Source organism: Tribolium madens, unplaced genomic scaffold (genome assembly GCF_015345945.1).
Source record: "Tribolium madens isolate multiple individuals breed KSU strain unplaced genomic scaffold, Tmad_KSU_1.1 Scaffold_91;HRSCAF=231;Tcas5.2_LG7, whole genome shotgun sequence".
Taxonomy (NCBI): Eukaryota; Metazoa; Arthropoda; class Insecta; order Coleoptera; family Tenebrionidae; genus Tribolium; species Tribolium madens.
In genome coordinates, this window is record NW_025401063.1 from 10,958,079 (window position 1) to 10,978,263 (window position 20,185).

Here is a 20,185-nt window from a genome sequence, read left to right on the forward strand (position 1 = left end):
GAAATATTTGTTTTAATTACTTAAACATAGTAATCGTATTTTTATTTTTTATAAAGTTTATACTCGGAGCCCGTCTATTTGGATATCGCGCTGCAGCCTGCGAAGCGTTTTTTAAATACTCTTCATAAATGAGAATCATGTCGATCTTTTCTTCATTACTAAACATTTTAGTAAATCTCACCAAATTAACTAAGGTTTAATTTCTTATAAACTATAGTTGAAGTGCTGTCTGGTCCCTATGTTTAATTTATTAAAACCAAATATTTTAATATTGACGTTATATTTTTTTTAAATGTAATATTGGTTGCTTCAAAAAATTTCAGGCTTATTATTACTCGTAGAACAGCCTGTATTTGGAGACAGTATATCTTCGTAGGTTCAAAATCGTAGTTGCTTTTTGCTTCTACATTACAGAAAATAGAAACGGTACAGATTTCATTGCCTAGAAGTTTGAAATCATGTTAATTTTTGCAAAAGTAAGGAAGAAACGAGTGATCCAGAAAAAAACTGAAAAAAAAGTTTGGCAATAGTAAAAACAAAATTTTTGAAAAAATTTTACTGGGTATTTTAAAATATTAACAATTAACAGTAGGTTATATGTAATAAACAAAATGTAAATATTCTAACATGTAATTTCTAATAAGAAAAACAATAATTAAAATAAAAATATTTACACATAGAATAACAAAAGTGAAGTAATATTTTATCTGCTGTTTGTATATTTAATTTTTTGTAAATGAATAAATAGTTCTTTTCAAAGTCTTAGAGCTGTTTCAAAAAATTTAATTTTTATTCAAAGTAGCAAAATAGACATACTATACATACTACCTAAATGACCACAATAGAAAAAATCAGAAATAAAAATTATCACACTGCGTATGTAATACACATCAAGTCTTGATGTGTAAAATTTTATATCTGAATAGTAGCCTAATTACAAGTGTCAAAATAATTATTTATGTCATTTTTAATCTAGTGGAGTGAAAATAAGCATTTAATAAAGTAAAACGAGAAGTTTTCAATGAAATGGTCATAATGATGGGCTATTTAAGTAAAAAGTAAGTGATTTTAAAAATTAGTTAAAATTATTGTTTTAAACACAATCTTCTCTTTCTTAAATTAAAAACGATTTGAAAAAATCAGTGCCGATTTTTGCTATCTTGTTAAAATTAATGTTGATGGATAAGATAAATTACTGCTTTATAAAACTGTGTTATTAACAGGCATTAGGCATAATCTCTGGATATCTCATCCACCGACATATCCAATTATCAATAATCCGGTGCAGGGAATTATACAGTGGCCTTGTACGACTTCGTTTTATTCCAATTAAAATTATTATCTTTCCACTTCAATAACAATGCAATTAAAGAGACTACAAGAACATGAAGCCGAAGCAAAATTTTTAACTTTATTATATAACATATGATTCTAAAATCAAGAACTTGCCCTTATATGTGTACTTCCCCTACTCGGTGCGTTGTTGTCGCCTCGAGCATTTCTCCGTCGAGAAGCTCTGCGCCGTATGTCCAGCTTTAAATAAACAATGCTAAAATAAAATGAAGGCAACATGTATCGAGTTCGGAAAAATTCGGTCTACGTACCGAATCCGACATAAGAGTGAATAAAATAATTGGCTAGAAATTGATGATTGCCACGTAATCACTCACATCGTCCGGAAAATGGAAAATTGTTTAGGTTATGGAAAAACCTGTGGAAAACTGAAAAGGCAGGTCATGGCCAGTTCCCCAATCATTCAATCGACGCTTGCGCTATTTTGCGTCATTCTATGCCCTATCTTAACCTCGCGATATGAACATCTTTACGCCAAATAAGATGATTTTTTATCAGTGCGCTAATTGTGACATAACATAGGAGTTAAGTAAGGTAACTGTTACGTAACTGTTAGCACTTTGCCGGGCTTAAATTTTAATTTATTTATGTAGTTTGGTGTATTTTTAGCGAGGCCTGTAAAGGCAACTTGTATTTGCTCAGTAGCTAATTGAGTTTAACTTAAAATTTGTTGCGAACGTCCTTCACCTCCGCTTGAAATGTCGCCGCATGATGAATAAATACATACATTTCTCGGAATTGGTGCGTATTGTTCTTTTAGTTCGGTATATTTTGTTGAATCAACAATTGCATTTGTTAGATTTTATCAAACATTGAGTCAACATACAGGCTGCTTCAGAACTCGAGCCCCAGAGAAAAATGCCAAGTAAGATATTATAAAATATCAAGAACATAGAATAAATGTTAAAAAATTTCTATCTATAAAAATTTCGAAATTATGGGGGTTTAAATTTTGCACTTTGACAACTTTTTTCTGTTGGAAAAATAATTTTGGGTACATGTTTTTTTGCTGCAAGCTATTGGTAGAGGAAACAAAGAAGTTGTATTGTTGTAATTGTAACTATATATGTTTAAAAAAAAAAACAAGACCATAGCCATCGGTAACCTTAAAGAGACATAAAAAAGGCCAAATGTCAAAAAATAAATGTCCTGTTCCTGGCATCTTATCTCACTTGGCATTTTTCTCTGGGGCGCGAGTTCTGAAACACCTGTATATCTATCTACCTGCTTAATGTAGCCTTGAATTATTATTTATCAACGTAACAAGTTTAGTAAATAAATACTGTAATCATTAAAAAAAAAAGTGTTTTTATGGTGGGTTTTATTTTTATTAGAAGCCACTACGACAGGTAAGTTATCAGCATTATTTTGATAAAGACAATTATGTAGGTTTATAAATACTATACATACTATTATGTATTTATTCATGTATATACATACCTACTTCTTTTTAAATACATACAGCGTGTTCCAATGAAAACGAGCCACCCCGAATATCTCTTGTTCTTAAAAAGGTATTTTTAATGTTATACACTGTGTCAATTTTAAAACTTGCAATCGGCAATTTCTCTCAACTGAAAAAGTTATTAATAATCACTCAAAACCGTTTTGGTGGTTCCTAGGGGGAATTTAAATGACATGATAAGCGACCTCCACCCACCCTTGAATATAATAAAAAAATGAAAATTTAACGTCTTCGTTTTTGAGTAATTGGAAAAATGGCTTTACCAAATAGGTTGTTGTATGACATTTTTGAAAAGCGCTTGTTATGAGCTTTCCAACGATGTATTACAAGTAGGGTAGTGCCATTTAAAAGTTTTGGCTTGAAGGGTGGGTGGAGGAGCGTCATGCCATTTTGATTCTCCCTAAAAACCACCGAAACCGTTTTGAGTGATTCTCAATAACATTTTTAGTTCTAGAGATATTGCCGATTGCAATTTTTAAAATTGACACCCTGTATATTTTCATGTATTGATTAAAATGTAATCAAAAAAAAAAAAAAAGAAATAAATGTAATTACAAAAACATAAAAATAGCATTTGAAAAGTAAGTAAGTATCAAAATTCAATAGTACCTCCGCTAAAAATTCAATAGTACCTCCGCTACTTGATGAGAAAAAATAAAAATACCGTAATCATTAAAATATAAGTTGATCAAAGTTTGGTCTTTTCGAAGTCACAGTGCTACTTTTTTGAAATGTCACGTTGAAAATTATTTAAAATTAAAGTTAAAATCTAAATTCGGTGTTTTGTATACGATACAAAGTGAGTAATTCCTTATAGAACTGAATGTAAGACAGTCATCATAATTTATTGAAGCCGAATTTGATACTTAAACAAATTGCATAAAATCAAACAAAAATTTTTTGTCCATGACAACTGTAATTGACGCTTTTACACATTTATTTTTACAAGACATTTGTGCAGTTTTGCACACGCAGTGATGTAGAATAACAAGAAAATTTTAGGCTTTCAGAGACTCCGAAAAAATGATTCTTTATGGTAAATAAAGTCCATTAATGCTGAGATAAATTACCGCACAAATTTATTTATTTAGTATTCAAAAACACAATTCATTTTTTTTTGGCAAGATTCTATTCAACGCTATCTACTTGTGGTGAAAATAATGCATAGATCGTCATGTTTTGACAAATAGAAATTTAAATTAATCGAAGAACGGTCTTCGGCCAAAAAGTTTTGTACATTATTTGTGCGTTAGGTATTTTACAGCTTCGCTTCAAGTTTCTTCACGCTGTAAAATTATACCTACCGCATAATGTAAATAACTATTGTATAACTTTTGCAAGATTGGTCGGCTAGTTGCTGACACTATAAAATAGGTGGGGACAACTCTTCTCACATTTTATAGACTATAGCTACTCCAAAGAATCAAATTGTATTTTTATTGTTTTAAAAAATAATTTTAGTTTCAGTTTTCAATAAAATTGGAATTAAAAAATATATTTATGGAGTTTTCACAATACTCTGTAAATGCGCTCTTTTATAAACACCCTGTATTTTTCATTCTTTAAGTAATCGTATAGATCTGATAGAAAACTATCTGTGATACTGCATCCGTAACAAATTAGTTAGTATAGAAATATTTATAACCCTCTCATTCAATTTAAGAATTTGTTCTTATTTTTTTATTACGTAGGCTTTGAAAATATTCAGAAAACAAATAGTGCGTTGTGTTGCTTGTGATGTGAGCTTTCAAATGAGGTGCCACTTGTCATACCATTACATTTGAAAAAAAAGTTATAGGCGACTGTGCATTTTAGAAAGCAGATAAACAAAAAATATGTGTCAAATGATACGCAAGGAAAAATAAAAATCGACCTGTTTCAGGATTTTTTACAAAAATTGCTTATATTCAAATTATGAATTTTATTCCAGATAAAAATTCCACTCTGTATGATTAGCATGTGGTATTATTTTACGTATTTCATAGTTACATACATATTAACAATACAAATCCTGCAATATGTTTTAGTTAATTTTGATTAAACTTTCGCTATAGGTATTAATACCTAATATGTAATAGTAACTCTGTTACAGTATTTTGTATACGAGTACACCTACTTTAAAATAAAAAACCCTCTTGTTTCTTTAACTTTCTATAATGCAAAAGAATTTTTAACAATAGTATTGATTTTTATAAAAAAATCTGTAAGTGTAAAGTAAATGTTTGAGCGTTTTCTCCATAATTTTTATAAGCACTTCTTTATCATTTTACTTTACTAAAAATTTATTCAATTGCTTTCACCCGAACTGATTTCAGCTCTTATCTACCGTCCTATCATGACGTCCATTGCGCGCTCCGTTTCTCAATTTAAGCGATCTCAAATCGTGCGAGACCTTCAACTCATCAACATTGTTCGTAAAATGTCTACTAAAATTTTAGACATCGGTAAGGTACTTCTTTATTTGTAGCCTTCACTATCAGGGAATCCCCCAGATACTCCTATCGTACCTCTCGCCGACGCTCACCGCTTCATCAGTGATTGTATGGTAGCTGTGGGAACACCAAAGAAGTATGCGGATATATTAGCTGCCAATCTCGTCGCGGCGGACTATCGGGGGCATTACAGTCATGGGATGAATCGCTTAGGTGCGTTTTAATATTTTTTGAAAAGAAATTGTTCAAGCATTTATTTGGTAGATATGTATGTGAGAGACGTCCAAGGGGGACTTTGTGACTGCAAAGCTACCCCCTCTGTAATCAAAGAAACGGCCGCCACAGCTTGGGTCACTGGAAATAATGGTCTGGGGGCAGTAGTGGGAGAATTTTGCATGGAATTGGCCATTAAGAAGGCGAAATCTGTCGGAATTGGGATGGTAGTGGCCAAAGGTAAGAAAGTTACCTTTTCCCACTTAACACTAAATTGAGTTTTTAGAGTCAAATCATTATGGTATTGCTGGTAAGTATAGTTTACAAGCAATCGACCAAGGGGTTTTGGGGTTGAGTTTTACGAATACATCTCCCTTAATGGCCCCGACACGAGCCAAAGGCGTAAGTGTGTTATTCTCACTTTAAACATTGTTCTGAATTGAATTTTAGTCGGCTTTAGGAACAAATCCACTATCTTTGGGGGCCCCTGCTGCCGGTGGAGACTCTTTCGTGTTGGACATGGCAACAACAGCAGTCGCAGTTGGAAAGGTATTCTCATATACAAGTTGTTTCAACTTTAAAAAAACAATTTGCAAATAGATCGAGTTTCAAAAACGAAAGGGTCAAGCAATTCCTGAAGGGTGGGCCCAAGATGCCCACGGCAAAATCACAACCGACCCGTCAGTCGCTTACGACGCTAAGCGTTTAATGCCTTTGGGAGGGTCCGAAATTAATTCGGGATACAAAGGGTACGGTTTGGCAGCATTGGTGGAAATATTTTGTGGAATACTTGGAGGTAGTGCTTATGGTCCGAATATCCGCAAGTGGGGAGATTCAAGCAAGAAGGCTGACTTGGGGCAATGTTTCATCGCGATTGATCCCGAATGTTTTGCGCCAGGGTTTCAAGGCCGGCTGGGTGATTTGTTATGCAGCTTGAGGAATATGCAGCCGGTAAATGGGTGATGGGTTTCAGTGGGACCACTTATGGGTTATTTCAGGCTGATCCTGCTAAACCTGTTCTGGTAGCTGGGGATCCCGAGAGGTTACATATGGCGGACGCGGATAGAGCGGGAGGGGTGAGATATGTGGAAGATCAGCTCAACACATGTCGGGATTTGGCTAAGAAGTTACATGTCAAGCCTTTGGTGGCCGCTTGAAGACAAAGATCTCAACTGTAATATGGGCTGAGTGAAAATTTGTTGATTTAGAAAAGTGTTTCGAATACAATGGCTGTTGATTGGTGCTTAATGACAATGAAAGTGCCAAAGTTATGTTACTTAAGACGTTTATTTATTAATAAATGCTTTTTATGCGTTTTAAACTTACTTCTTATCAAATTAAACATAAGGATTTTTTAGCAAACAGTCCATTACATAATTAGTAACAAAATCTTATTTACAAGTCTTATCAGACAATACAATAATTCAAACATGTGGAAAATTTATTCATACTCGTATCTCTAACACAAATACTACAGATACATTATCCTACATAATGTCAACGAAACTTCTCGATACCAGTAAGTTTTAAAATTGTATTTAGTGCCACTTAATTGTTTTCATTTTTGAAGACACTCCTATAATCCCCTTGAGAGAATGTCGCCGTTTCATCACCGACTGTCTCCTAGCTGTGGGAGCCCCAAAATCCAATGCCGAGGCCTTAGCTGATCTTCTCGTTGAAGCAGATTACAGAGGGCATTATAGCCATGGCATGAACCGAATCGAAATGTACTTATCAGAGATACAAAATGGAATCTGTAAAACCGATGCTACTCCAGAAATTTTGAAAGAGTCACCAGCAACAGCTTGGGTTGATGGTCATAGTGGTTTAGGGGTAGTAGTTGGCAATTTCTGCATGGACCTAGCTATACGAAAAGCCCAAGAGGTTGGCGTGGGTTTTGTGGTCTGTAAAGGTTCAAACCACTACGGCATTGCGGGAAAATATGCGATGCAAGCGATGAAGAAAGGCTTGCTCGGTATGAGTTTCACCAATACTTCACCAGCCGTTGCCCCCACAAGAACTAGACAAGTATAGCAAAATAACGGAGTCGTAAAATCTGTTTAGAGCCGTTTTTTAGGCTGCTTTGGGTACAAATCCGTTATCACTGGCTGCACCGGGTTTAAATGGTGACAGTTTTGTGCTTGATATGGCCACTTCGGCTGTTGCGCTTGGTAAAATCGAAATGAAGAAAAGAACAAATTCAGAAATACCTCCACAATGGTGTGATTCTCAAACTGGTGCTTTGCATCCTTTAGGAGGTAGTGAAGAAAATTCTTCGTATAAAGGCTATGGCCTTGCCGCTCTTGTTGAAATATTTTGCGGCATTTTGGGTGGAGGCGCTTATGGGCCGAATATTAGAATAATGGGAAATTTTGACCGGCTTGCAGACCTTGGTCACTGTTTTGTTGCAATTGATCCGTCTTGTTTTGCTCCGGGATTTGAGGGGCGTTTGAGTGACCTTCTCAATTATTTGAGGGAAATGCCCGCTGTAATTTAAAATTCGGATTAGTCGTGATCCAAAAATGATTTGTGATTTTAGGTCGAAGAGGAAAAGCCGGTTTTGGTAGCTGGCGATTCGGAAAGACTTCACATAGAAGCTGTGGAAAAAGCCGGTGGAGTGAGATATGTGGAAGATCAGATGGAAACTTGCAGAAGAGTTGCTGAAGCTCTTAAAATAAAACCATTAACGCCTCTTAAAAAATAAATATTTTTGTGTTGAAATAAAAATATTTTCCACCGTTTTTATGCTCTTTGATTTCATCAATTATAAATTCTGAAAGTTTGTCTTGGAAGATAAAAGTTTATGTGAAAGTGTCAGAAATTTTGTCAATTTTTTAAAATGTCAACTGATGGGGGATCACTTTCAAGTAATAACGTTTTCATCGTTTTTATTAGTTTAATTTTTTTTCTTAAAGCTTCAACATTCGGGGAAGGTCAGATATACTCTCTTGAAGAAATCCATCGGTTTATTAAAGACTGTGTGATGGCCGTAGAGACTCCAGAAAATTATGCTCAAATTTTTGCTTCCTGTTTAACTGAAGCTGATTACAAAGGTCATTACTGCGAAGGACTAAATAAATTAGGTTTGTTGTTAAAATTTTTAGTAGAAATTTTCACCACTTGGTTATAGTATCGTACATTGACGAAATCCGACAAGGTGGTTGTAATCCTAGTGCGAATCCAGAAATTTTAAAAGAATCACCTGTGACGGCTTGGGTTAACGGAAATAACGGTTTAGGTGTAGTCGTATCAAATTTTTGCATGAATTTAGCAATAAAAAAAGCAAAAGACTCAGGAATCGGATGGGTTGTTGCAAAAGGTTCTAACAATTTTGGAATCGCGGGGATTTACTCAGTTAAAGCTCTTGAGGAAGGTTTGCTAGGCATGAGTTTCACAAACGGATCGCCGATGGTAGCACCAACACGTGCTATGGAAGTACACATATGCCAAAAAAAAATATTCTAGAATTGTAGTAAAATTTTTAGGGTGCTCTTGGCACAAACCCAATTTCGGTTGCAGCGCCAGGTTTAAATGGCGATAGTTTTGTGCTGGATATGGCAACAGCTGCTGCTGCAGAAGGAAAAATTGAAATGCTTAGTAGAAAAAAAATGCCAGTCCCTATAGATTGGGCAAATCCCAAAACCGGTGCTTTGAGACCTTTAGGAGGGCATGAGCCGAACTCGAATTATAAAGGATTTGGGTTAGCTTTTTTTGTTGAGGTTATTTGTGGAATTCTCGCTGGCTCTGCTTATGGTCCCAATATTCGGAGATACGGCAATTTGGGCCAAATTGCAAATCTTGGTCATTGTTTTGTAGCGATAAATCCGGTTTACTTTGCTCCCGGTTTCGAGGAACGGTTAAGCGATTTATTGAATTTTATCAGGAATATGCAACCGGTGGGTAGTTGCTTGTTTGAATTTTGTTTAATGAGATTCTAGGCCGATCCCGACAAACCTGTGATGGTTCCGGGAGACCGGGAAAGGGAACATATGGCTACGGTAGACCAGGAAGGAGGAGTACACTATTGTCGGGATTTGATAGAATCTTGCAATAATTTAGCAGAAAGTCTAAACGTCTTACCTTTAAGTCCTTTAGGATAATAATTGATTTATTAATTCTCTTGTAATGTAAAATATTTTATCAACATAGACTTAGAATAAAAATTTACAATTGGAAGTTGTGGTGGTGCAAATTGTGGGGATGGGCGTAATGGCCTGAATGAGTGGATCTCGGTACTGTTCTTTGAGAAAACTGGGAGTAAGTATCGTCCAGTCCTGGATGCATCAATAGAACAGGATGGAGGTTCAGGGACTTTCTGGAGCCCGCAACACTGGCAGTGTCGGCCACAAAGGCACTATTCATCTCGCCTGAAAACAACAAACATTTTTTTTATTTTTTTGTTGTAAAAAGCTGTGGAATTACCTTTGAATAGACTAGCTGGAGCATAATGGGGGTCAGGCTGCAGCCTGACGTGTCTCGTCGCGAGAATGAAGGCTAAAGTAGCCAAAATAACGGCATCGAGGCACCCAATAGCGGCCAGTAGGTAAGCCCATCGTATACCACAATTGCCCAATTCGTACTTATCCGATGCCCCACAAACCCTACGGATGCTGTCTTCGGCCCATCCGGCCGGGAAGCACACGCAACCCGCGATCATGCAAATCGCTGAAAAACCGAAGGTTATTAGTTACTGGATTGGCAATAGTGAAGTAATTCGAGGTAATTGAACTGTGAAATTGCTGTTTCATAATACACCACGTTGCACTTCCTAATCATTTGAAGAATTAGTCGGATTTGTTAGCAAAATTATGAAAGCGGTCGCATAAAACGGGCGTTCCACTTCTTGATTCTTCACAAAATGGAGAGATTATTATCGGAAAAATAAAGATTTCGAGATTTGATGCAATTAGAACTGGAGGTAAAAAAAATAGTTATTGCATAGTTTGCAAGGACAAAAAGCCGAAGTTGGAAATTCGAAACAATGACACTGATTCTATTAATGTGTAAATAATTTATTCTATTTTGTTCGAAAGTGTGAAATTTTTCTTTTCACTCAAACAGAAAAATATAATCAAAGAGTTCCCATTGTGATTACATAGATATTAGAAAATCTTGTCACAAATGAAAGAAACTCGTAATGATATCTAGCAGCAATAATTGAATAATAACTTTGTTTAAACATACTGTGTGATTTTCAAGTATGTGTAAATATTTTAACAGGTGATAGTGGAGCTCAAAAGAAGTCAAAACAACTAACTTGCCTTATCTGAATGTTCATAGTTTTTGAGATACGAGTATAGGCGTTGGAAAAATTGTCCAAAAAAATGCAATATAAACGAATTTTAAACATTTTGAGGACTTTATCTCAAAATTTAAATTGCTAGTAGCCGGTGACATTGGGGTAATGAAATTCTACAAAAAAATGGATCCAAAATTTTTACCATAATTTTTTTAAATTTTGTTTGCAGTGAATCTATTTTCTAAGTCTTGCACGTTGTGCTAATTTATTATGTACAGTTATGACTACTCATGACAGATGTAAAAGTAACTTAACACTTAGCTGTAACAGTTTAACTTCTGACACTCAATTTTCAACAATTAAAATGAAGCTTATTTAATGAAATTATCTCTCCTCTTTTATACGTATCTCATAAATCAACCTTTCCTGACTTATTACTCATAACTTTATCAAAAAATTAACTTTCTATTTGCGCACTTGCAATCATTATTCATTTACGCCTTGACAATTTTTACCTCATTCTTACTTGCTCGTTTATGGTCGCAAATTTAATATCAATGTGTACCAAAATTGTTACGTTATGCAAATCCATGCAAGAATTATGCAAGAAATCATTAGATACATAATAAATAATTTATGTTATGTACATATTTATAAAGACATCAAGATGTCATTCTCGCCATTTTTGTTTTCCTTATATCTACAGCTGCTTTCACAATTGAACACTTTAACATCGCATTTCAAATGAATTAAATGCATCATAAGCTACACTTTTACCAATTAAATTTTACCAATGGTCGTGTGGTTTCAACTCGATTAATGACCCACGCAATGTTTTGATCGTATGTGGGTTGTAACATCGTTTTCACTTTAGACTTTTTTTTTGGTAACACACTTAACCCGTAGTAAGATTTAGGTCAATAGGTAAAAAGTTAAATTTTTACTAACAAATCTTAATTTAAATCAAAAAAAATATTCAGTGAGAATACGTTATGTAATGATCAACACGTAATAATAGACAATAAAAATCCTTAGATTGGCATAACTGTTTGCCCAAGTATGGGAAGAACTAGAAACAATAAGTATTGTTTTTAAAGTTCAACACGATCACTTTATAACATGCACTTTGAGAAAATTTATTTTGTTAAATGTTTCACAGTTGACCAATCTGAACCTGGATTTACTTTCATTATTTTAATGCGAAATGCGTTTAGCTGCCGGAAATAGAAACTAGTTTCAAACGCCAATTAATGACTTTTCTGCTCCAAACTTGAAAAATTTTGCATTTCTGAAAGAAAAACTTGTTTTCATAAAACTGATCGCTCTGTTAATTAATTAGATGATAATCACGATAGTGTTTTGTATACAAGAAAATAAAGAAAATGTGATGAAAACCATGGGGAAAGTATAGAAAATGATTGTAATCAGAAGCTTCGGTTGTAATTTGTGATGACTCGTGTTTGTTCTATAATTAATATCTAAATATGTATGTGATTATTCATGAAATCGTGTTCTTGCATTTCTTACCTACAATTGTAAAAAGTTTTATTTATGTAAAAAAATAGCCATTCAAATTGCAAAAATATAAATTTTCTTTCGCTATAATCAAAGATCTTCACGTTTCTTCACTACTTTCAGTATGGTAATGCTGGCACATTTTTGCCGTTAAAAAATTACGGACATTAGAATTATAAAAAGATAAATCTATGCTCATCAGTTAGCAGTCGACACAAAAATTCATCAAACACATTTTGCACAGTTTCACCATGATGACGATTATTGTAACTTTTAGATCATTTAAGTGTAACAAAGCAGAAAATCGTTTTATGAAACATGTTTTGTAGATTGTCTTCGTCAAAACACAAAACACTTTCATTTAGAATAAAATGTCATGCTTTTTCCTAGATTGTTATTGTAGATAGATTAGTGATGAGTGTTTTTTTGAAAGAATTAGCAGCGCAAAACGTTTTATTGCAACAAATTTAATTATATGTAAACTGAAAAGAGCATGGTTTTCTAATTTTGTCTCTTATAACATAGTTATTATTACACTGCAATTTTTAAACACTGACAAATATGCACTAAGTTAACTTAATTTGTAGGTGTAGTGTTTTCTCTAGACACAAAAATAAAAAAAATATAATTTCAAAATCAAGCAGATGTTGATAACCTGTTACAGTTTCTTTTTTTCATAGGATGTTAACACTGACCTTCAAAATAGTATTATACTGCTCTCACCAAATTTTGTATAAGATCGTTAACACGAATTATAAAGGTAGAAACGGTAAAAGTACACCGTTTCCCATAATGACGTTATCATAAAACGTTTTATTACAATTTCATTTTTGTCGTTATCTAACAAAATAATAAAGTAATTTTTATGCAATTTAAGAAAAGTTTTCATCAGATTTTATTGTTTAAAGCTACAGAGAGTTCTATCAATTTTTAAATTTACTGAATCTACTTTGACACACATTATTATATTGCATTTGATATTTTTATATGTACACATTTACTTTTATTTATTTTATATTTATATTTCATAAACAGAAAAAGGAACTTGAAACATCAAAACATTAAGAGTAAAGTAAGGAAAATATTTTGCCCAAAACACAGTTTCTTTTCGCTTCAATAGTTTTTACCAAAAGGCAAGAAAAATCAGTGTCGTTAACATTAATGACATCACACATAAACCAAATAAAGCCACTTTTTATACATTTTTTTCTAAATTTGGCAGTGGAGTTCAGTTATACTTTTTAATAATTATAGAAAGCTTATTCATTCGGAAAAAAAAACATGAAAAGTAACGGAATTTTTATAGAAAAGTTGCAAGATGTGATACTATGTTCATACATCTGTTGGCAATATTTTGTATGCAAGAACAAACTAAAATCCAAACACTTGGACAATTATTTAGTTTTTAGTTACAAATGTTTGTTTTATATTAAATCAGTTACAATTATTTTATTAGTAAAGATGTAAAGTGAAAAAATAAATATAAATAATGTATGTAAAACACAGATTATTATTTTTTAAATTATTTAGGTAAAAAATATTCATCAAGTGGTCAAAACATTTTGCTAATAGTGCACTTTAGCTTTATAAAATTGAAGAATCACTGACAAAAACTAAAATTATGAAAGTTTTCTTAAACTTAATACACTGGCGGACACGGAATTTTATACATCAAATTTATTCAATTCAAAAAATGTCAATGTAAGGCACGCTTTATTGTCATGATTGACGTTTGAAACTAAACTTTGAAAGTTTTAGTTGAAATTTAATTTTGGCGTCGATTTTCCGAAACAATAATGCCAGCAATACGTGTTTTGATATAAGTTCAGTAAATTATTTTGATTTATTGTCATTTATGTTTTCTCTAGATATCAGGATAAAAAGTACAAAAATCAAAAGTGAGGTTAGTTGCCTAAGGCCCGTTTTACATTTTTATGTCAATCGAATGACAAATTGTCCAAAATTCCGTGTCCGCCAGTGTAAAAGTCGTGTCATCACATACCATTCTAATTTAAATGAAAAAAAAAACTGACAATTTTTGAAAAACAGTGACTATACTAGTTTTTCTCCGCTTTTCAAAATAAATTGTTTGGTGATTCTAAATATAAATGAATTCTTAATTTTCTTTTCGAATGTTGTCTTACTCTTACCCGAGACCAACTGCGTCCACCCGCAGACGTGAAAAACAGTCGTCGAATGACAAAAGAAGAACAAAATCATGGCACAAATTGTCAAAAGGGCACTGACCACCGCCAAGCCGACAAAAACAGTCGCGGCCTGAAAAGCACTACTTGTGATACTCATAAAATCGTCCAGTCTGCCCTTGCATTGTTCACCGGCCTCTTCCGCATAGCACACCGACCACAGTCCGAACTTGCCTGGAGTCTCCCCATCGATGTCCCCGATCCATTCTGGGGTGACGAACGACACTACGCCGATGATGGCGTAGCAAATGGTGAAAATGGCCCAGAGGACTCCTATGGCCTTTGAATTGCGCACGTAGCTGGTGGCGTAGATCTGCGACGAGTCCACATACTCGATTTTGGAACCCATTTTGGGAGGCTTTACGGACACATAGCGCGAAGATGGCGATGGGCTTGTGGAGACACGAACGAAGAATGATTTCACCTTCTTTTACCTGACACACCTGAATGCCGATGCTTCCCACCTGGCAGGAGGGGGGTCGGAGATAGGTAAAGGTATAAGGTAAGTTGGTTTAGCTAAGTGGGACCAAGTCAAACAAAGACTTAGAAAAGAGGTTTTTTCGAGTTGTTTGGTATGTGGAGTAAAAGGGATAAAATGGGGGCCAAAAAAGTCGTGGGTATTGTGCAGAAGTATAGAGAGGGTCAGTTATTTATATTTTATTGTAGAATTTTTTGCAATTCTGTAAAGTATATACCTAACGCAATGTTGTGGAAAGAGTTATCTATCGAGCAAAATTTTTGCTATAATTTGTATATTTTAGCTGCCAATCAATAAATATAACTACGCTGTGTTACAGTGATTATATTACAGTCATTGGAGTTGGTAACGAGTGTAGCTACCTGTTAGCAGGAAATCGATAAGAAAGCTTGGTGCAGCAGAATTCCTAAAGATGGCACAGCACTGGAAACTAGAGTTTATATAATTTATTACTTGAAAATTCTAAATATAAAAAAAGACTTTCTGTTAGTTTGTTTATTGTTTAATTACAAAGTTACTGAATAAATTATAAACATAATTACATATTAATCTAACAAGAAATTAGTTGAATAACAAAAAGTAGGTACAAAGTAACAGAGCTATATACACTATCAATAAATATATTAAAAAAAAGGAACACAAAAAAGTAAAGCAGGCAAAAAGGTAAAACAGCGACCAAAGCGATGAAAAAAGGACCTACAATAAAGATAAGTAAGTAATTGCTTTAAAATCTGAAAAATGGAAATATAGCGTGATCATTTAGAACTGTTTAAGTTGGCAAGATTTGAAAATATTTTTGTTAATAATTTGTAACACTGTAACCGAATACTGTTTTGCTTGACAAATACTGAGTACCTACTCTCTTGTACGAGCCACTCTTGAGCTAGAACCACAAATTGTTGTTAATTAGAAGCAGTGTACTCCAGTGGTTTTCTTTAAAAAATAAAGTTAGGATTGCCAACAGATTTATTCATTGTTGATTACTTTGTGGTTTATTTAATTTACGTTTACGTTTAATTAAAAGTTTTTTAGAGCATTTTTTGGACAAAATTATTTACAAATAAAAAAAGTTGTTACCCACTCTATTTCTAAAATTCCTAGCGGTATATACATATTAATTATTTTAGACTAAATTTATATCACTGCTCTCTGTTTACATTGAATTTAGTGCTAAAATATTGTTCTCGTTAAAAGGCAAACAAAACGCAATACTTTTTATTTTAATATAATTATTTGTGTTTTATATAAACCCTTTTTTAATTGCAAGTTTCATTATCGGGAGAGTCCTCTCGGCATACTTGTTTCGATTTTTCACCGTTTTTGTAAAAGTTTCAGTGATATCCTGATCGGACTCTGCTACTTCCGCCAAATCGCTCACTTCGTCTTGTTCTGACACACATATTCTAGCAATTGCCGGCAACATCACCAGTCCAAACAATGCGAATCTCTTCCATTGATTCATTAACTCCTCATAAGGAAAGACTTTCTCCGGATCACTTCCCAACTCTTTAAGAAAATTCGATAAACTCTCGTAGTACGCACCCACGAATTCATCAAATCGTTCGGTGTCTTCCTTTGAAAGACATGTAAATAGAAAATAAGACAAATCGTAAACGGGCGACGCTAATCTGCTTATTTGAAAGTCCAAAAGACATACTTTAGTTAACTGCATTTTCTTGTCATCCTGAAAATTGAAATAATTAGATTAAGTCATGGTAGTAAAGTGAATTACTTTATATTTAAACATAAAGTTGTTATTCCAGCAATCTCCGTGAAGGATTACAGCAAAGGGATCGGTAGGGTCGGTTATCTCGTTGTATTTTTTTGATTTTTTATGTAAAAGTTCTGTTTTTTCAACAATTTCGTGTTCATTTCTTTCACGTGCAAGAGTTATAATGTCTTTATAAAGATTAATATCTTCGTTCACTTTCATAGATTCTTCCATGAGTTTCAAAATATCTCTTAGTTCCTTTGATAAACTTTTAAACAGTTGTGGTTTTTGATCTCGCAAAGCAAAGGAAATTGCATGAAATTTTCCATAGGTTTGAACAACTTCCAAAATGTGCTCTTTATTCATACTATTGCATCTATCGTGTAAAGAAAATCCTCCATTTTTAACATTTTCCAGAATTAATACTTCCATATCATCCATGATAAAAGCATCGTAACACTTTGGTACATTACTGAAAGGGTCTTTAACTCCTTTCTCCCGCTGAAACTCCATAAAGACCGGTAGAACTTTCGTGTAGAAATAAATTTCATTTTCGAAAACACTCCTGATCGGTATAATGTCTCTCAATTGCGAACTCTTCTTGCCACATTTTATTACAAGGCTGTAATTTTTAGTTTCGGTTTCAGTTTTGCCAGAAATTTCAACGAAAGTTATATCTCCTAAATAATTGTCACCTTTTTCAGAACTACCGGAAATGTTCACATGGAAATTTTGCACGTTTTCTTTTACTAAAAAATGTTCCAGCCATTTCTCGATGTCACTTTTAGTTGCACGATTTGCAGAATTCATTGTTTGACTTGATAGGAAATTTTCAACTGATGCTAAAACTTGAGTAAAAATCTATTATCATCTCTGATAACAAATTTTTAAAGACCTTTTATGAGTGCTTATTGCAAAATATTATTAAAAATTACAAGGACATACAATCGTGAATTTTCTTTGTTGTACAATTATCGAAATTGTATTGGCTGAAATAAAAAATTGTTGATTTTTCCCACAAGGTGTATGTTTTGTTATAATTTTTTTTTTTGTAATAAAACAATGTTTTGATCACAAGGAGGAATGAAGGAAGCACGCATTTGAAATGAAAAGTATAAAGCTTTGCCTAGGGTTGTATCACAGACGTGAGAAATTTAATTAAAACATGTTTTCATTATTGAAGAATTTATTTTTTGAACTCAGCGCCTTCAAAATAACATTTCGCAACCGAAACAGTTAATCGCGAACGTAGCAAAGCAAGCAATTTCTTCCAATGTATTTGTCAAAATATTTTTTTGTTCTCTAAAGCATCAACTGGCAGTGGTGTGGATGTAAACACAAAACCATGTGCCTTCTTGCTTTGCAATCAAATAAATTTTGTCTTTCTCATTGGTCTTCGCAAGAAGAAAAAGTTCTTTCTTTAATTTTATAACGTCAACTGGCGTTAGTTTTGTTTTCAAGAAAATTACTTTTAATAAATTTTGGGATCAATTTTGTTCTTCCTTCTCTTTATTTGTTGCCGTGGATATCACTCATTCAAAATTCATACTTTTTTCTTTCAAGGTTATGCGGTGCGGTGCTCACTTTAAATTAAAATATCTTTAAAACGGTCCATTTTTCGGGTATTGAAGGTTATGTGTTTTTTATTCAAAATTGATGACTCTCTTGGTTTGAGCAATAAAAAAATAATGTTAAGAGGCCAAAAAGACGAAAAAACACAGAAAACATGACCTGCAACTGCTGGAACCGGAAATTAAGTAGATGTATCCGGTTTCCGTGACTACTAGTTTAAAAGGTATGTTCTTGGAAGTAACTTTTCCAAATTTTACAATATTTGGTCAAGTAGTTTGAAAGTTGTTACAAAAAAAATAACAAATTTCCATACCCACATTTCGAGGGCTGTAAAATTCTTATCACTAGAGATAGGACACGAGATATTATTTGAATTAACATTAGTTTATAGCTCATTTTTGAGATTCAAATATTGCTTTATATTTATGAATAACCTTGTATAGCAGGACTTTAAGTTTAAGAGACAAAATACAATTTCAAAGAAAATTCCAATTTTTGACACAAAAATCACAATTGTGTTGCTCCGTTACTACAGGTTAGTAATACATTTTATCTACCCTTGCGGTTAAAGTGAATCTTATCTTAATTTTATAATATTTAAGATTACTCATGGCATAAACTTAGTTTTAACCGATAGAGATACTAGAGCTATCGGATTTAATATTTGATAAAATTAATAAAAATGCTATCTAAATGTATCGAAAAAGATTGAAAATAGAAACTTCAAAATAAGTGTGGTCTTTTAATTCAATAAATAAATTACTTTAAATTAAAAGAAATAAAAGAACTAGAATATCAAGTTGGCTGTGTCTTATTTTGCTCTTACTACAAGCCAGTATAGATAGCGTCGGGTCGGCGTTTTATATGTTTTATACTTATTGTCTATGTATAAGCCAAGGCCATATGAATCAAAAAGCTGCGCTTATAAGGAACGTTTCTGTTTACCGATTTCGATCGCAGTCGATTGACACTTTTTAGACTTTTTATTTTTAGGTTAAGTGCTTAAAACATCAATTAAAACATGAATGCTATAAACTATCCAAAATCCGAGCTTATTTTATAGCCTAAGAGCCCGCAGTCGCAGACCCTCGTCATTTTATAAAAGTTGAAAATTTGTCAGCGCATACTACCAACACAGGTAGGAACGATGGGCAAGTATGAAGTTTGGGTCATCGTGGCTTTGGGAGATAACAGGTAGCAAAGAAGTAAAAAATATCAACTTAAATTTATCAAATAAAAACGCATAATTTTTTTCACCTCATCCACAAATTTCAACTTTTATAAAATGACGACGGTCTGGCGACCGCGGGCTCTTGCTCTATTAGGTTCATTCTGGACTATCAAAATACTAATAAATTAGAACTGCAATAAAACATGAAATCATAACACGAGGTAGGTTAGAACAATTTATAACTTCAATATTTTTCTGCAAAGTGATTTGTTAGTTTGTTGAGTAATCTGTAATTTTTGTAGTGTCTTTAATAGTTTTTGCAAACCGTTTAGTTTAACGCTAACCTTAACGACAACGTCATTTAATTGTCGTGTGTACGTCTTTCAAGGGCAAAAGGCGTATTCCGTCAATTTAAAGACGTTTACGAAAACGTCTTATTTTTTAATTTCTTAGCAACGGCCATTTGTCGTAATACGTTAAACTTTTTTACGGTTTGCAAAAACTCTCTATTATTACAAATACAAAGTAAAATGCTGTCTTATCATTTTCTGCATAAATTTGCTTACCGCAAAACATTTCAAAAGTTTGAAACGGCCTTATAAGAGTAGCTTTTTGATTGGTAAAAGCGTAAGAGTAAGCGCCATCTATTATTCATTATGGTAACAATCAATTTTATTAATCAGAAAAAACGCTAATATTCGTCTAAAATAACTGTACAAACACTACAAACCTCGAAGCACTCCTTCACCGCTCGTACCTCAAATAAAGCGCTCATGCGCAAAAAATGTCATCTCGCTTTTTCTTGTTTTTAAACAACGTTTTGATAGCTTCA

General features: G+C 33.3%; 5 protein-coding genes across 11 annotated transcripts; 3 read left to right on the top strand and 2 right to left on the bottom strand.

Moving 5' to 3' along the window:
- The first annotated feature begins 929 nt into the window (after window positions 1-929).
- Window positions 930-6,784, top strand: LOC123012105 (uncharacterized oxidoreductase YjmC-like). Of its 7 annotated transcripts, none has more exons than XM_044409901.1 (8): window positions 930-1,058; window positions 5,134-5,262; window positions 5,311-5,463; window positions 5,515-5,703; window positions 5,750-5,865; window positions 5,914-6,012; window positions 6,064-6,414; window positions 6,462-6,784. In XM_044409901.1, the coding sequence occupies exons 2-8, from the start codon at window positions 5,154-5,156 to the stop codon at window positions 6,618-6,620; spliced, it is 1,176 nt and encodes a 391-aa protein (XP_044265836.1). In that variant the 5' UTR covers window positions 930-1,058; window positions 5,134-5,153; the 3' UTR covers window positions 6,621-6,784. The 7 variants fall into 7 exon arrangements, with proteins under 7 accessions (XP_044265836.1, XP_044265840.1, XP_044265843.1 ...); XM_044409905.1 differs by having other exon boundaries at window positions 5,134-5,228; window positions 5,286-5,463; XM_044409908.1 differs by lacking the exon at window positions 930-1,058 and adding an exon at window positions 1,746-1,887 and having other exon boundaries at window positions 5,134-5,228; window positions 5,286-5,463.
- A 61-nt stretch (window positions 6,785-6,845) lies between these two features.
- Window positions 6,846-8,204, top strand: LOC123012107 (uncharacterized oxidoreductase YjmC-like). The gene is made up of 4 exons (XM_044409910.1): window positions 6,846-6,982; window positions 7,034-7,491; window positions 7,541-7,951; window positions 8,003-8,204. Exons 1-4 carry the CDS (start codon window positions 6,958-6,960, stop codon window positions 8,165-8,167), a joined length of 1,059 nt encoding a protein of 352 aa, XP_044265845.1. The 5' UTR covers window positions 6,846-6,957; the 3' UTR covers window positions 8,168-8,204.
- On the top strand, window positions 8,154-9,633 carry LOC123012106 (uncharacterized oxidoreductase YjmC-like). Its single transcript, XM_044409909.1, has 5 exons — window positions 8,154-8,330; window positions 8,379-8,546; window positions 8,594-8,898; window positions 8,949-9,359; window positions 9,402-9,633. The coding sequence occupies exons 1-5, from the start codon at window positions 8,303-8,305 to the stop codon at window positions 9,561-9,563; spliced, it is 1,074 nt and encodes a 357-aa protein (XP_044265844.1). The 5' UTR covers window positions 8,154-8,302; the 3' UTR covers window positions 9,564-9,633.
- Window positions 9,540-14,879, bottom strand: LOC123012108 (LHFPL tetraspan subfamily member 3 protein). Its single transcript, XM_044409911.1, has 3 exons — window positions 14,368-14,879; window positions 9,886-10,128; window positions 9,540-9,830 (listed from the first exon to the last, which is right to left on the bottom strand). Exons 1-3 carry the CDS (start codon window positions 14,768-14,770, stop codon window positions 9,628-9,630), a joined length of 849 nt encoding a protein of 282 aa, XP_044265846.1. The 5' UTR covers window positions 14,771-14,879; the 3' UTR covers window positions 9,540-9,627.
- Window positions 14,880-15,460: 581 nt separating this feature from the next.
- On the bottom strand, window positions 15,461-17,532 carry LOC123010952. The gene is made up of 2 exons (XM_044408167.1): window positions 16,632-17,532; window positions 15,461-16,583 (listed from the first exon to the last, which is right to left on the bottom strand). The coding sequence occupies exons 1-2, from the start codon at window positions 17,418-17,420 to the stop codon at window positions 16,140-16,142; spliced, it is 1,233 nt and encodes a 410-aa protein (XP_044264102.1). The 5' UTR covers window positions 17,421-17,532; the 3' UTR covers window positions 15,461-16,139.
- Window positions 17,533-20,185: the final 2,653 nt, after the last annotated feature.

Bases quoted from the DNA above. Each gene is read 5' to 3' on its own strand.
- LOC123012105 (XM_044409901.1), top strand. From the start codon at position 5,154: ATGACGTCCATTGCGCGCTCCGTTTCTCAATTTAAGCGATCTCAAATC. The intron at 5,464-5,514 runs GTGCGTTTTAAT...TTTATTTGGTAG, and splicing joins TCATGGGATGAATCGCTTAG to ATATGTATGTGAGAGACGTC. The intron at 6,013-6,063 runs GTATTCTCATAT...ATTTGCAAATAG, and splicing joins CAGCAGTCGCAGTTGGAAAG to ATCGAGTTTCAAAAACGAAA.
- LOC123012107 (XM_044409910.1), top strand. From the start codon at position 6,958: ATGTCAACGAAACTTCTCGATACCA. The intron at 6,983-7,033 runs GTAAGTTTTAAA...TCATTTTTGAAG, and splicing joins AACGAAACTTCTCGATACCA to ACACTCCTATAATCCCCTTG. The intron at 7,492-7,540 runs GTATAGCAAAAT...GCCGTTTTTTAG, and splicing joins CCCCCACAAGAACTAGACAA to GCTGCTTTGGGTACAAATCC.
- LOC123012106 (XM_044409909.1), top strand. From the start codon at position 8,303: ATGTCAACTGATGGGGGATCACTTTCAA. The intron at 8,899-8,948 runs GTACACATATGC...TAAAATTTTTAG, and splicing joins CACCAACACGTGCTATGGAA to GGTGCTCTTGGCACAAACCC. The intron at 9,360-9,401 runs GTGGGTAGTTGC...ATGAGATTCTAG, and splicing joins TTATCAGGAATATGCAACCG to GCCGATCCCGACAAACCTGT.
- LOC123012108 (XM_044409911.1), bottom strand. From the start codon at position 14,770: ATGGGTTCCAAAATCGAGTATGTGGACTCGTCGCAGATCTACGCCACC. The intron at 10,129-14,367 runs GTAAGAGTAAGA...TCGGTTTTTCAG, and splicing joins GTGGACGCAGTTGGTCTCGG to CGATTTGCATGATCGCGGGT. The intron at 9,831-9,885 runs GTAATTCCACAG...TGTTGTTTTCAG, and splicing joins TCCAGCTAGTCTATTCAAAG to GCGAGATGAATAGTGCCTTT.
- LOC123010952 (XM_044408167.1), bottom strand. From the start codon at position 17,420: ATGAATTCTGCAAATCGTGCAACTAAAAGTGACATCGAGAAATGGCTG. The intron at 16,584-16,631 runs GTAATTCACTTT...TTCAATTTTCAG, and splicing joins ACTTTATGTTTAAATATAAA to GATGACAAGAAAATGCAGTT.